Here is a 15,815-nt window from a genome sequence, read left to right on the forward strand (position 1 = left end):
CTACATAGTGTGTTTGTAATTTTATTCCTGTATTGCTGACTAAGTAAAGAGTCAAGAATGATAGCATAAATAATTTTGAATAAGTTTAATATTTTAGTTAATTTTACACAGTGCACTAGTAAAATAATGTAGAGAGCAAATTTCTGTATGTGCTATTCACTGCGTACTGTAACACAAAGAAAATCATAGGAAGAAATTAATAAAACTTATTGGATTGTAGCATTTAAAGACCATGAAATTTTCAGTGAGTAACACATACCTAAAATACTTATTTGCTCACTTTTACAGGCCACTGTCAGCACCTGGTCATTTGCCGCTAGTTCCTCGCCTGGTCTTACCCAACCAATCTACCCATACCCAGACTGAGACCCCACCCGCTTCTGCTCAGTCACGGACCCCTAAGTCCAACATTCCCCGCCCAGCTAAGCCCACTCCACCCCCCAAACCTGCCTCCATAAGAAGAGCTGTCTCTAACCTGACTCGGCGTCCCACTAGCATTCCTTGCAAGTCGAGGTTAGTTGCTAGGTGTGCGAGGTAGACATTGTGCTCCTACAGTGAAGGACAAAACTAAAACAACTATATTCTGATTTATACAAGCTTACACTAAAAGGGAAATAGGCATCTGAATAAATCGTATCAAGTGCCTTGAAAAATATATTTCATGTACATACACTGCATTTACTAAACCATCATAAAAGCTTTCAGTCATGAGAATCAGTATTGTTGTTAATACTCTATACAACAGAAAAATATTAAGAACTCAAGACACTGAAAAATATTACAGTAAAATAAAATTTTGAAATACGTTTTGATTGAGTCATACCCTACTTTTTTACACTTTATATTTCAGCTTGTTTCAGAGAACTAATAAGGTCTAAGATATGTGCTTCCAATTCATTAATATTACAGAGGATGGTCAGGTGCAAAAACTACACCCACAACTCCTGTGACTACACCTACACACTCTGCTAAACCACGGCTACCTTCAGCTCGAACCCCAAGATCCTCTGGTCGTTCTACACCTAATACCACACCAACCACTCCCACACACTGTAAGTGTTATGCAGGGAAAATAATAAGATAAACACAAAGCTGCATTTTCCACAAACTGTACATAAGCTGTAGTAGTTCAGTACAGTACACTGTAGTGTATTGTAATCAATAAGCATGGGCTAGACGACAAGAACAGCATTTCAGGCCAACCTTGAATTTTGCCATTTTGTTTACAAAATACAATAATATTGTTAAACAATAATCAAAATACAGCAATGATAGCTACTGCGGCTACATTAATGTTTCAACATTGCCTTACATCATGAAATTTTATCTAAAGGTCGACGATATATGACATCTTTACAACGGACACCAGTACCCTCACCACGTCCTACATCAACCTCCCGGCCAACATCGCGACCCTCTTCCAAACCACCATCACGGTCACCTTCCATTTGTAGTCGTCTTCAGGAGTGCTACAACACCGTCCAATCAGAAAGTGTTACCGAGGCCCACAGAACAGATCTTGATAATAAGGTGAGTTCCAAGATGTACGCTTGACTAATTTTGCCATCATTCAAGCAAAATATCATAGATAAAGAGATCATAAATCAGGGGATACCTATACCTATTGTGGCACCATTTCTGGTTTTCTGTTTGACCTAAACACTCCTATGTCTGTGTTGTTTCCTCCAGGGTTCACTATTACAGTACTCCACTTAATTATTTTCAAGCTTCATCAGCAGTCACTGGTATCATTTTGTAATGTTTTAGATATACCTGTACTGTAGTTTCACCACTCTCTCTGATCATCCTCTGGAAGAATTGCAGTCTTGGACACAGCTACCAGGTAATTTAAATCTTCTGTATACAGTATAGTATTGTCATATGTGATACTAAATTTATTGGTTATATCCACACTATCTAGCCTCAACTCTTGCAAAAAGAACTGATCTTCAATCACGAACTTAACCAGAATGGCCTCGATGATTATGAATGCACTGCCAAATTTCTGTCGCTCTACAAACAAAAACCCAAATGTCAACATGTTTTGTTACAGAGATGCTACCTGACAAGCCCAACATGCTCAAGGTATACCCATATTCTTCACAGAAGATTTTCATACTCCTTTTCTGCCTTGTTTCTTACTTCCCCGAATCATTATGATTGCAGACAACATGAACTAGTCAAACCTTAGTTTGTTTTTTGCTATGCTCAGTTAGGTTGGTTTGATCTCATAATCTTTGTCATCATTAAAGATGTAGCCTGGTAATATACCTGAGGGAGCCTTATTGACAAGACTGTAATTCTTCTACTTCTTCTTAATCAGATCTGTATTTTATGTATCACAGTAGAATCCCAGTTATCCGGCACCTACAGAGATTGAGAGATGTCGGATAAAAGAGTTTTACCAGTTAATTGAAACTCACTCTTAAGATCCCTCATAAATTTTACAATGCACAATGCTACAGGTCAGCCTCGCAAATTTGTGTCTCAGAAAAATAGACTTCTTTAACACTTACTCCACTCTATATAAATGATGTACAGGTTGTACCTCTCTTGTCCGGCAACCTCGGGAACTGACCGGTGCGGACCATGGAAATTTCTGGACCATGGAAATTCACCCTTTTCCTGGATAGATAGTGACTTTTGCTTATGTATGCTTGGAAGCACTAGCACCACCTTCTCTGCTTCATGGTCTCTTTGAAGACATATTGCAGGGTTAAATGTCGTACAGTAGCTTCTCAAATTTTCGCGAGTTTTTAATTCGACGTTTTCTATTTGAACACACAAAAAAAAACACAATTAAAAATTTTGACGGCGGAAACTCGAATTTCGACGGGTTTGAATGGCCCACCAAAGTTCAGACGACATGCACAATCGTGTAAACAGCGTCATTTCTCTTATGTACAAAGGATTCATTATTTTTTACTCCTGAAAGTCTTTTTGATTGAATTAATGTTTATGTGTGCAAAATGAGCAATACAATTCATTAATAATACGTAGAATATTAAAACACGAGGAAATGAGACAGCATTGTTTTCGTTGATTACAAAACCAGTGACTGACTGGTTCTACATATAAAACTGAAGAAAATAAGACCCTGGTTGTAGCTGTAGTAAAAGTTAATATGGTTGTTTTAAGTAATGTTATTTAATGTTAATAAATGGAACAATAGAAGTAGCTAACGATAATGGTAAAGAAAAAAAGAGAGATCGCGTATGTAAGTGCGCACACGTGAAAACATATCGGCATTACTTTACATAAGAATATGAAAGCAACATATACTGTATATTTTAATTAATGTTTCTGAATTTGTTTTTATTGAATTAATGTTTGTGTGTGCAAAATTAACAATACAATTTATTAATAATACGTGGAATATTAAAACACACGAGGAGACGAGACGGCTGTCGGCATTATTTTTGTTAAAGCTTACAAAACCAGTGACTGATTGGTTCTACATATAAAACTGAAGAAAATAAGACTCTGATTGTAGCTGTAGTAAAATTAATGTAAAAAAATTAATGTGGTTGTTTGAAGTACCTGTATGTTATTTAATGTTAATAAATGGAACAATATAAGTAGCTAACCATTAATGGTAAAAAGAAAAGTGAGACTGCGCGTATATAAGTGCGCACATGTGAAAACATATCGTCATTACGCTACATAAGAATATGAAAGCAACACTTATTTACTGCTCATATATATTGAAGGGTTAAATGTTGTACTCTGTATGGACAAGCAGAGAGAGAGAGAGAGAGCAGCCGAATTGCCGGATGTAAACAAACCTTAATTTCCCACGGCTTTGTTGTTGTTGTTTTTTTACGGGGATTATCCCACCCGGGCATAGGTCACTGACCCACATTGGGGCTTGAGGAGCAAAAATTTAATACTCCTGTAATAATAATAATAATAATAATTCAGATAAAAAAAAAAAAAAAAACCTGCCTATCTACCTATTGGACAAACTAAAATCGTTCCAGACCACAGAATGCCGGACTAGAGAGGTACAACCTGTAGCTTGTAAATAAATAAAATATAATATAAAACTATAAATAAGAAAAATTAAGAGCATGGGTGTGTATGTGTGGGAAACGGATGTATGTGGAGGTGGTGGGGCTATAACTACGTTGCCGACTCTCCAGCCAGGCTGCCGCATACAGTATATTGTTACTTGTAATGAAATTATAAAAATTGTGCAAAAATCAGTACAACACCTTGTTCACTAAAGTGGCTGAGGAATAAACTATAAAATAAGAAAAATGAAGAGCTGGGTGTGAATGTGTGTAGAGGCGGTGGGCTATAACTGTGTGGTCACGCTCCCTCGTGATAAGACGTCATGGCATACACATGGCGCAGAGCAGCAGCCATATGTCTGAGTCGGCTGGTTGGCTGCTTGGCCGAAGTGGGTCATGTCGCCTGAAGTGAGTCACAACGCCCAGTGGATGGTTTTAATGTGGAAGGAGATATTTTTTGTACATAAAATATGTACTACTTGTATTACATTTTATGATATGTTATGTATTGATTTTATTGTTTATCCTAGCAATTGTTTATCCTAGCAATAAATATGGTAGCTCATCCCCATTGCGAGCAGCATGCAAACTTATGATACTACTGCAGCTGATTTTGGAGGAATTTTTATTATTATTTATTGTAATTCATTTTGGTGCCGGTTCGTTGAATCTACCAGTTGCCCGGATACTGGATTACTGGGATTCTACTTTATATAAAAAAATAAAAATAAAAAATAATAAAAAATTCTGACAAAATAACAAGGCATAATGTCGTGGATCCTATCTTTAACCTTTACCTTTGTTATTAGTTCCCATTCAGTGAATAAACTATAAAAAACCTTCATTTGAATTCAAGTTAGAAAAAGGTGTGGGTTTTTAAGAGTACTGTACTGTATAGTACAGGGTGTATATTTAAACAATGATATCTACAGATCATCAGGAATTTTATTATTATGGGTGAGACCATTGGAATTCTTATTTTTGTTTATTAAGAACTGGCATATCATTTAGCTCCTTGGTTCCCAATTAATGGGCCACAGAGGTATGTCATATGTATGATATACATGTACAGTACTGTACAGTGTACTGTACAAGAGCATACTGTAAGTGTCCACTGAATAAATTTTTTACTGCTTGTAGAAAAGCTTCCCTTGAGTGGTATTATGGTAACCATCCATATTTCTGCATTGCAGTACTGTAAAATATTATTTTTTTATACAAAATTAATTGAGATAATGCATTCACATGAAGTTCTTACATTCTCTTTCACATATGATACTATACATTAGACATACAGTATACAGTAAACACTTCACACAAGGACTTTATGTCTGTACATTAATGTAACCCATTTAAATGGGAAACAGTAATATAACTCATTTAAATGGGAATAAAAGTACAGAAATTATGAAAGAACACACCAAAGAACATCTAAGTTTTTAGGGGATACATACTGTACTACAGTATTTATAATTTACAGGTTCTTGACATTGCCAACGAGACTCGTGGTTACTGCGGCTGTAAAAATGAGAACTGCACCAAGTCTCACGTAAAGAGGGTAGCTGATGGCAAGTATGAGATCTGTGGCAGAAATGTCTATGTTCGGGTAAGTATTCTTCCGTTTTGTTATGTGTCACCACAATGATGGCTATCATGTTGATGGAACACTACTCTATTTTCTTTGTTATTATTACTGAACCTGTTAATATGAAAAACTTGCATGGAAAAGGATTTCAGACTTCTAGAAATACCGTACCCAGTACACTTAACTGTATAAGTAAAATTAAGGAGGAGGGTATTAAAGAGAGCAAATTTAATGATGGCTGATTATATTAGAGACAGTACACAGTTATCGATAAAATATATTTGAGAAAATGTGAGCAAAATAGATACTACTGTAGAAATTATAAATTTTAATGGAGATTTTGAAAATGTCTAGAAAATTTTCTTTACTTATTATGATGAATACTTCTGAACTCCACTGGTACATTTTATGTTGCCGATATACTGTATTAGGATTTGAAGATGGAGAGATTTTAACAGAAAAACATTAGCACAGTTTAAAATTTATATTCTCTAGGGGTGTTACAGGAAAGTTCTAACACTCAGGTTCCAAGGAGTGGGATTGACTGTCAGCTGCCCATCAATCTTTACATTTTATTTTATTACTGTACTAATATCACAATATTATGAATAAATTTCTTAGAGCATTACAAGTACTGTACTAATGCTCATAAAGTTTAAATTTTTCCCACTACAAGGATTTTTCTTCAAAGGTTATTCATTTTCAAATAATTATATTTGCAAAATATTCCCCAACTGCACAGACTAAAAAAAATTACATTACAGGCATCTCCATGTTACGGAAATTCGGGTTATGGAAATCGCCCTTACGGACCTTTGAAATTATGACCAAAAATTTGCCTTTACGGAATTATGGTAATTTTTTATTTTTCAAACATAAAAATCATGACATATAACAAAGAAATTCTCCCAAATTTGAAAATTATGGGTAGTTACTTCAAGACAGTTGGAGGGCGGCGCGTCTACCTCGCATCACAACAATGGCGCTGCTCCATTAGTTATGCATCTGTGTTCAGGACTGTATTTGTCCTTATGGAGTTTTGGTTAATTTATTAAGTTCTTAAAAAGAAAAAAATCCGATATAGAACAAGAAATTTCACCGAAATTATAACATTTATTTCGTGTGGATTCTTGGTGGTAGCTACAAGATGGTGTGTGCCTACCCAGCAGCCAGTACAACAACAATGGCGCTGCTCAGTTTCAATTTGTTCTCCAGCTTGCATTCAGTTCTGCATCTGTGTTACCCTGTACCCTTATTCAAGATGAGTGGAAAAAGACCATCGAGTTCAAGTGAAAGCAGTGGTGTTAAAAGATTCCATAAAGGAATTACGTTGGACATTAAACTTGATGTTTTAAGGAGGTAACTCCCAATACCTCCAACTGCACCACCTCACCTCATCATCTCATGCAGCACTCAAAGCTCTTTCTGTTGAGTTAAATTCAGGTGTGTAGTACATTTATTGCCATGTTCCATCATGAATTTGTCATTGTAGGTGTTTAAAATTGTTTCTTTTCATTCATATATGTGCTTGTATTATTTTTGGGGGCCGATTTTTTTTCCTTGGGAACACATCTCGACTTATAAAATGGGAGTCAATGGGAAAATGGTCCCGCATTATGGAATTTCGGAATATGGAAAATTTGTCAGGAACACAACCCTTCCATAACCCGGGGGATGCCTGTATGCACCACAAGTACAGTCATCATTTATTACAATATACAGTATTATAAAAAAAAATCACATCACCTCATCATCTGCATAAATCACGTCACTTCATCATCTGCATAAATTACATCACTTCATCATCTGCATAAATTACATCACTTCATCATCTGCATAAATTACATCACCTCATCATCTGCATAAATCACGTCACTTCATCATCTGCATAAATCACGTCACTTCATCATCTGCATAAATTACATCACTTCATCATCTGCATAAATTACATCGCTTCATCATCTGCATTAATCACATCCCTTCATCATCTGCATTAATCACTTTCCCCTAAATGGTGACTCTAAATACCCCTCATCAGAAGGGTGACAACACCGTAGTGAAAACTATTGTGTCATTGTGAAAGTTAATTTCATTGCATGGTAAAGGCAGGTCTGTACACTGCCGGCATTTTATATTTCAGAGAAACATTTTCTTGACTAAAGATAATACTTTAGAGAGTAGATATGAGTAATCAAGAAAAATGTAGTTTGTTAACAGGAATGGTACAACCTGTATTATTAGTTATCCAGTGAACTGAAGGCAGCCAAGATGGGTTATATGAGAGGTGGTGATAATAATGGAGGGACCAGATGATAAAGGGGACATCAGAGTGAAACCTGATTTTATGAAAGGAGTGACTAGTAAGGTAAGAGATGGGTTAGATAATTTAGAATATAAATTTACTGAATGTCAAGAAAATGAATAATACAAGAATATAAGCAGGAAGACTAAAGGTAAAGTGCTTGATATGGCAAGGACCTACTTGTCCAAGTCTTGATGCAGGAAGCTGCTGAAATAAGTTGAGATTATAATGCATGGAGGAGCTGTGCATCTAACCATTATTTTTGAAGACAGGGTGATTTAGGAAATAAAATGTTAAAATATCATTAGAAATAATTTGTTATTTTAAGGTCTATTTTTTCTCAGGGTGTAATTCTCATCGGTCTCTTAATCTACCTCTGTTCTAAGTAAAATGGCAGGGGCGGATCCAAATGGGTCTTGGGGGTCCGGACCCCCCCTTTCACCAGGAAATTCCAATATGTTTTATTTTATGCAGTATTGTACTCAGGCATTTTTATATAGTAAAAAGTAATTACTATTGACCTCAGAATATTTCTTAATATCAAGTGCACATGGCTTCAAAATGACCTCAAAATGACCATGATATTGGTCAGATTTCCAAAAATTTCTGGAGGGGGCTTACAGCTCACCCCCAAACCCCCCAATTGGGTAGGCTCACTGTGCTCGCCATGTTTCTCCACCCACAACTTCTTAAACCTCTCTTGATATTCCTGGATCCGCCCCTGAAAGGTGTACAGTAAACCCTCGAAGATCCGGACCCGGGAAATCCGGATTTCGGAAGATCCGGAAAAAAATTGGGGGGTTCTGGGCTAAGAAGCCTCCTAGAAGTTTCCCTAAGAAGCACTCTCAAACCAGAGTAAAGAACATTTTAGGCCCGTGGGCACTGTTTGACCCGTCAGTTGCTTGGACACAGGTGCCCGAGGAGGTGGGAAACTTAAAGAGATTTGACAACTGCTGTTTGTGGGAATATTATTTCATTCACTCTAGTAATGATACAATGTTTCTTATTATGTTATCATAGGTAAATGCATGGTTTATATACGGTAATTTGTGCCGGAAAATCTGGACAATTGGCTTTTCCAGACTGGTGGTTCCCCCGTTTAGTCCAGATCTTCGAGGGTTCACTGTATTTGTTCATCGATTTTGGTTGGAAATTGACGAATAGAAACAACACAACATTAAAAAATATGAAATTCTATGAAAAGCAATAGAAAATAAAGGAACAAAATGATGATTCTTAAAACTACCGGTAGGTGTCATAAGGGTAAAAGTGTACTGTAGCAAAATAAATTAATAATTGATGTATAATAAGACTGTTGAAGGATTAATAATATGTTGCAGAGCACAACAGCAGAAACTTTTATTAATGACTGATTAGAGAAATATAAACATGAAAATAAAAAATAAATAAAAATAATAGAAGGTCCAACACCTCAATGCACTGCAACAGTAATAAAAAGGGAGATATTTAGATGCCACAAAGCTTTTGTAGTGCATGATTGTCTTACTACTTGTATGTTATAACCTTGTATAACACTGAATTTTCACCTGTAAATGCAGTTATAACCTTGTATGACACTGGATGTGCTCTTGTAGTAATTGTTTTGTATTCTGTAAGTACTGTATATGTATGCCATCTGCATGTAGTTATCTCATTTGCAACCTTCGAAACAAACCTTTTATATTTATTTTTAATTTGATTTTACATTATTATTATTTGCAGTGTTTTGTTAATATTTGCTTTGTAACTTTGTACTCTGCAGCAAAACTCTACACCCATCAAGAAGTTTGCAAAGAAGAGTCAACTGAGCAAACAGCCATCAAGCAAGTCACACACATCTTGTGATGCAAATGTAAACCACATCCCATTTTCTTGTGTTATTTACTGTACTGTACTTGTCTTATATCATATATCTTATTTTTCCTAGTTGTTTACCATTTCAATACTGTAAGGATTTACTAGTAAGTGAGCAAAAGTTTTCTTTATATTTTTCATTAAGAACATGCAAAAGACACCCCCTTCAAATTCACAATATGTATGTTTACTATTTTTTTTTTTTTTTTTTTTTTGCTTTTGTTGGTGCCATTGTACAGAAACACTGCCACACAGTGGAGGAGTTTGTAGCGAAGCTCCAACCACGTGAGACACCATCCCGGATCCTCCACCTTCCTCATGTCCGTGATGTAAATGTACTTTTTTTGTTGTTGCTTCTGTCAGTATAAAGTTAACTGCCAATGCTTTATAAGTGTTTGGGAATTATGAAGCGTCATTAAATCACAGGATATCATCATATCCATTTTATGTACCTTTAAGATGCTTATACAGGTTAACAATCCCTTATCCGAAATCCTTGGGGCCAGAGGCATTTCGGATTTCGGAATTTTTCGGTTTTCAGAATGGTTAGGTTTTTTTTTTTTTTTTTTGTAATTAGCCCACCTGGGCACAAGTCACTGACCCACATTGGGGCCTGAGGGGCGAAAATATAATAACAATTATAATAATAATAATAATAATTCATAGGTCTAGGTCGTGTTTCTCACATTTTTTATCTTTTTTCATTCTTGTACAGTCAACCCTCACTTTACGCGGTCCCACATTCCGCGTTTCCACGTTTACGCGGTACCCTGCCGGAACCCAGGATGCTCACATTCCGCGTTTCCACGTTTACGTGGTACCCTGCCGGAACCCAGGATGCTCACATTCCGCGGTGCGTGTACCCCTTTACGCGGAGAGTGTCCGGCTCGACGCTATTTTTAGATTCGCCCCTCCTGCCTGCTCCCGCCTCCGCCTGGGCAAGCCGCGCGGTAAGGTTACGCAGTGCATGTCTCTGTTGCATTATCAGTGACGTCATATGACTTATCGGACTGTGATTGGCCATGCATCCCTACCTCCCTCCGCTACTAGCTGTAATTGGTTTAAAGTAATATGACGTGTCCACCCGGGGGAGGGAGGGAGGGAGGGAGGGAGGAAAGACGACGCTTGACCTAGCCGCGGCAGTTTCATCCCTCCAGGCCACACCGTGTAATCGTGCATCCATTGTTCTGTAAAATGGCTTCCGCCGGACCACCGCCCCCAGAGAGAAACCTTTCCTTGCCTGGACCCAGCCGCCCTAAGCCCAAGAAGACACGACGTTCCTTAAGCTACGAGGTGAAGTACAAGATCATCCAAGAGTTAGAGAAAGGAACAAGACAGGTTGATTTGGCGCGCCAGCATGGTGTGAACGAATCTACGATCCGGACGATAAAGAAGGATGCAGCCAAGATAAAGGAGCACATGAAGATCACAAAGTCTACAGGTGCTTCTATGATCAAGTATTTCCACAACCAGGTGCTTCTCAAGATGGAAAAATTACTTGTGAGCTACTTGGTGCGTCAGGCGCGACGGAACATGGCGGTGGACACGCGCTCTGTTAAGGAGTACGCACGTGAACTGTATGCTGCAGTGTCACGAAAGATGGGAATTACAGAGCCCAAACCCTTTAATGCTTCCTCTGGGTGGTTACAGAGGTTTAAGATGAGGAACAAGATCACCAATATCAACATTGGTGGTGAAGAAGCTAGTGCTGACCGTATTGCGGCTAGGGAATTTCCTCCATTTTTACGTGAGATTATGGAGGAAGGACAGTACACCGACGACCAGGTGTTTAACATGGACGAATCTGGTCTTTTTTGGAAAAAGCTACCTTCCAAGACCTTCGTTGTGAAGAATGCCAGCAAGATTCGGGGCCGGAAATTGCAGAAGGAGCGCATCACCGTCCTGTTTACCACCAATGCCTCTGGTACCTGTAAGCTCAAGTTATCAGTGATCCACACAGCCCGCAAGCCGCACGCCTACAAGAGCATGGACATGACCAAGCTAAATGTCCACTGGCTGACCGCACGTAAGGCATGGATGTTCTCTACACTGTCCCTCTCCTGGTTTGATGACTGTTTCGTTCCCGATGTAAAGAAATTCTGTGAGCAACAGAATGTGCCATTCAAGATTTTGTTGCTGCTGGACAACGCACCAGGACACTCGCCCCTACTGTTAGATCATCACCCCAACGTAAAAGTGGTCTTCCTTCCTCCCAACACTATGTCTATATTAGAGCCCATGGACCAAGAGTTAATCTGTAATGTAAAAGCTGCATTCTCAACTAAAAAATTCAAGCTCCTGAACGACTACACCAACACCAGGGATGTGTTGCGTAACCTGAGTGACACCACCACCGATAGCAAGAGCGAAGACGACGAGGATCAACAGTTGGCAGAGCAAAAAATACTTTTCAAACAATTCTGGAGAATATTCAACATCAAGAAAGCTGTGGACTTCTTGGTGGAGGCATGGGATCAGCTGTCTGTAGCAACTGTTCGTCACGCATGGAGACATGTGTTGCAAGGCATTCCGGCCGTTAGGCAGAGTCAGTCTGTGACTGGTGAGGTTCAGACTGTTGCAGTAGCAGTGGACCTTGCCAGAGAAGCTGCACAGAGTGTTACAGCTGCAGGCTTCTCGGAGACCACCAACGACAACATCCTGGAGGTGATAAGGGATCCTCATGTGACTACCGACGAGATGGTAGATGATGACGACGTCAGTGAATAGGCAGGTGGTGCGTCATCCCAAGAAGAACACCGCTTATCCCATAGTAATATTAGGGGTGCCGTCGAGTGTATCGAGAAAGTCAAGCTCCTCCTTTCCGACGACCCTGACGCAAACAGGTATGAAATCTTCACTACCCAGCTGTTGCAGACTATGGAGCCCTACTTCAAGGTTTATCACGACAACATAAACACCAGCCGTCAGCAAAGCATAACAGAGTTCTTCGCCCGCAACCCACCACAGCCAGCCCAAGCCAGTGATAGTGACAGAGGTAGAGACAGTGAAGATGACTTTGAGGGATTTGTCAGGGAGGCCCTGACAAGTGTGGATGACAGTGATGGTGACTCACCTGAGGGCCAGTAGCCTGCCCTCTGCCTCGGAACCAGCCTCCATCCCCGTATGCCGACCCATCTCTTCTACTAACGTAAGTGTTAAACCTAACTTTTAGGTTTCCTAACCTAACCTTTATTTTTCCTAACTTAACCTTTATTTTTCCTAACCTAACCTCTTCTATATTAATTGTGTGTGCATACCATCATAAAGTTAAGATAAAATTTTTACTACAACATAGTTGTGTGTCGTCAAAAAGTGGAGTTTGGGGGTTGGCCCGGTCTCTATTTCAATTAATCCCATATGTTATGTTGTTCACTTTCCGCGTTTCTCACTTTCCACGGTACCCTGTGGGTTGTATTAACCGCGTAAAGTGAGGGTTGACTGTATTTCTTTATTATTATTATTATTATTATTTTATTAATACAGTATTATTGTTATTATTATTATTATAAATTTTATTATTATATTTTATTATTATTGTTATCATTATTATTTTATTTTGGTGTATTTTTTAATTAAAATTTTTATTTACTATGAATAATTATTATTTAAATTATTATTATTATAATTAGTATTACTATTACATTTTCGCCCCCCAGGCCCCAATGTGGGTCAGTGACTTATGCCCAGCTGGGCTAATACAAAAAAAAAAAAAAAAAAAAAAAAAAAAAAAAAAAAAAAAAAAAAAAATTGCTCCACAAAACAAACTTTCGGTTTTCAGAGCTTTCCGGTTTTCGGAATTTCGGATAAAGGGTTGTCAACCTGTACCATACAGTACATTGCTTTACCAGACTAGTTATACGATAGGACACTCAAGAACAGTGGCAATTCTCTTATAACAAGCTTTTGCCAGGGCTGTACACCACACCTACTCAAATAATCAATCTACAGGTATCTGTGGCAGATATTTGTTGGAGAATTAAAGAGCATAGCTTAGTGAAAATAATATGCTTTTTAACCCTTTGAAGACAGTGATGGCAACTTGTGGTCTTTACCCAGTGGATGGGGAAATATCTTAAAATACAAAAATTGTAAATACCCGTACATTTGAATATGACCATATACGCCTGATTTCCACTGTAAATTTCGTCCTGCTGGTCATTTTTCAACATTTCACATCCAAGTTAATTAACATATGCTGTACTGTTCTCTATACAATACTTGAGGGCAAATAAGTAGCCTGACTGACTGTGTGTGTCAAAGTGGATTGATCAATTTGTTTACCTGGTTGCTGATCACAGGACAATTATTACAGCAGTCAGTCAGTATTTAGTGAGGAAAACCAATTTAATTGCCCTTAAACTGCTTTAATCTTCATATTATGACAAGCAGTCAACCAAGCGGCTAACGAGCCGATCAGTAGTGAAGAGGATAAAAGTAAAAAGTATACTACAGACGGGCGACCTAATTGAGGTGTACGGTGGTCCCTCGGTTAACGAACGGTTCGATTAATGAAATTTCTGTTAACAAATTAGCTCCCATAAGGATCTTCAATTCGGTTAACGAACTAAACTTCGATTAACGAAATCCTATTGACAAACACGTTTTGTTGTGAGCATCAGCTGATTGGCTAGTCCGCCAGTACAGTAATCAGTTCTATGTTTACATTCGTTTCCAGTGGAGTAAATATCAAGAAGGTTGTGTTCTTTATAATTTTTCATTTTCTATATTAAAATTATTGGTCATTCTAAAATTTAGCCATCCAAGCTCTGTCTATATAAAAATTTTCAACTAATATTTTTGGCTCGATTATGTAACTTTATTCATTTATTGAAACTCATTTACATGCACACACTGTCCTAAGGGCAAAGCTGTACTGTACATGTAATCAAAATAATGTACAAAATGATTACTAAAAATTTTGTCTAGTACAAACTATAGTATGTTTACATTCAAATTAATCACTATCTTATAAGAATTCCAGCAATGTAAATTATATTCTCCCCAGTCACTTCTATGACATATTATAAGCAAAAAACAAAAACTCAATCTAAAGGACATACCGGTAAATAAACAAATAAATACTTCACTAGACCTTCAGCGCTAACTGTCAAACATGTCACTGTCACCTCCCCTTCCTCCCGCCCTCACCCCACCGCCCTCCCAGCCAGGGTTTTGTGGTTATACAGTAGGCTTTAAGTTTTTATATTACAGTAGAAGTCCAAAAATCCGGACTGCTTGGGGATTGGGTCGGTCCGGTTTTTCGGATTTTCCGGATTCTCAGGCAGTACTTTTAAAATTCAAATTTAAGGAAGAAAAAAGAAGAGATGAACAGGTACATTTTGATAGTTTATTCATTAGCAAATATAGCATGCTTCATTTATCAAAATGAGCAGTTTTAATGAAAAAGCTGTGAATTCTAAATTTTATTCTTTGCCTTTTATATATCATAAATTGTAGACTTTCCAATGTCGTGTTTCCATTAGAACAGTATTGCTCACACCACGTTCTAGTTTCTTAATTATTTCAAGTTTGTCACTCAATTTCAACGTGTTCTTCTTTCTCTTCACACAACGAAGTTTATCTACTTTAGGAGCCATTATTATGGGCTTGTACACAGTAATCTGTAAATGGAAAGAGTAGGACTCAAAATATTGTTATATTACAATGGTATTCTATTCATAATGTGATTGATATAATGCATTCACGGAAATGTAATATTTTTGCTGAACATACGTATTACAGTGGAAAGTGGGATAAAATCGTGACGAAAACAATGACTTTCACTTTCTTTCGTTCAAAAGATGTTACCGTAATCGCTTTTCGAATGGTTTTCAGTTCAAAAACTGTTGTATTACAATAATATTCTATCCTAATTGACTTGAATAAATACTATGATACCATATTTCTGAATATTTTCATTAAATCCATCAAAATCATTTTCCTTGTCATCGTCTACAGCAATAAAACGGCTTCTCCCAGTCCTCTCTTTGAACAGGGCTAGAGGGTACGTGTTTTTCGAATCGTTTTCAGTTAAAAAACTATTACATCACACGTATATTTT

At 37.6% G+C, this 15,815-nt stretch overlaps 1 protein-coding gene across 1 annotated transcript in view; it reads left to right on the plus strand.

The window, feature by feature from the left end:
- The window catches only part of LOC121863315, a gene marked incomplete in the record, with an annotated part of 233,601 nt that overhangs the window by 149,080 nt on the left and 68,706 nt on the right, over positions 1-15,815 (plus strand). Inside the window, 6 exon segments of the mRNA XM_042361934.1 lie at positions 289-513; positions 910-1,052; positions 1,334-1,530; positions 5,494-5,619; positions 9,663-9,752; positions 9,994-10,083. Coding sequence (XP_042217868.1) covers positions 289-513; positions 910-1,052; positions 1,334-1,530; positions 5,494-5,619; positions 9,663-9,752; positions 9,994-10,083 — 871 coding nt within the window.

Source organism: Homarus americanus, unplaced genomic scaffold, assembly GCF_018991925.1.
Source record: "Homarus americanus isolate GMGI-L3 unplaced genomic scaffold, GMGI_Hamer_2.0 scaffold46197, whole genome shotgun sequence".
Lineage (NCBI taxonomy): Eukaryota > Metazoa > Arthropoda > Malacostraca > Decapoda > Nephropidae > Homarus > Homarus americanus.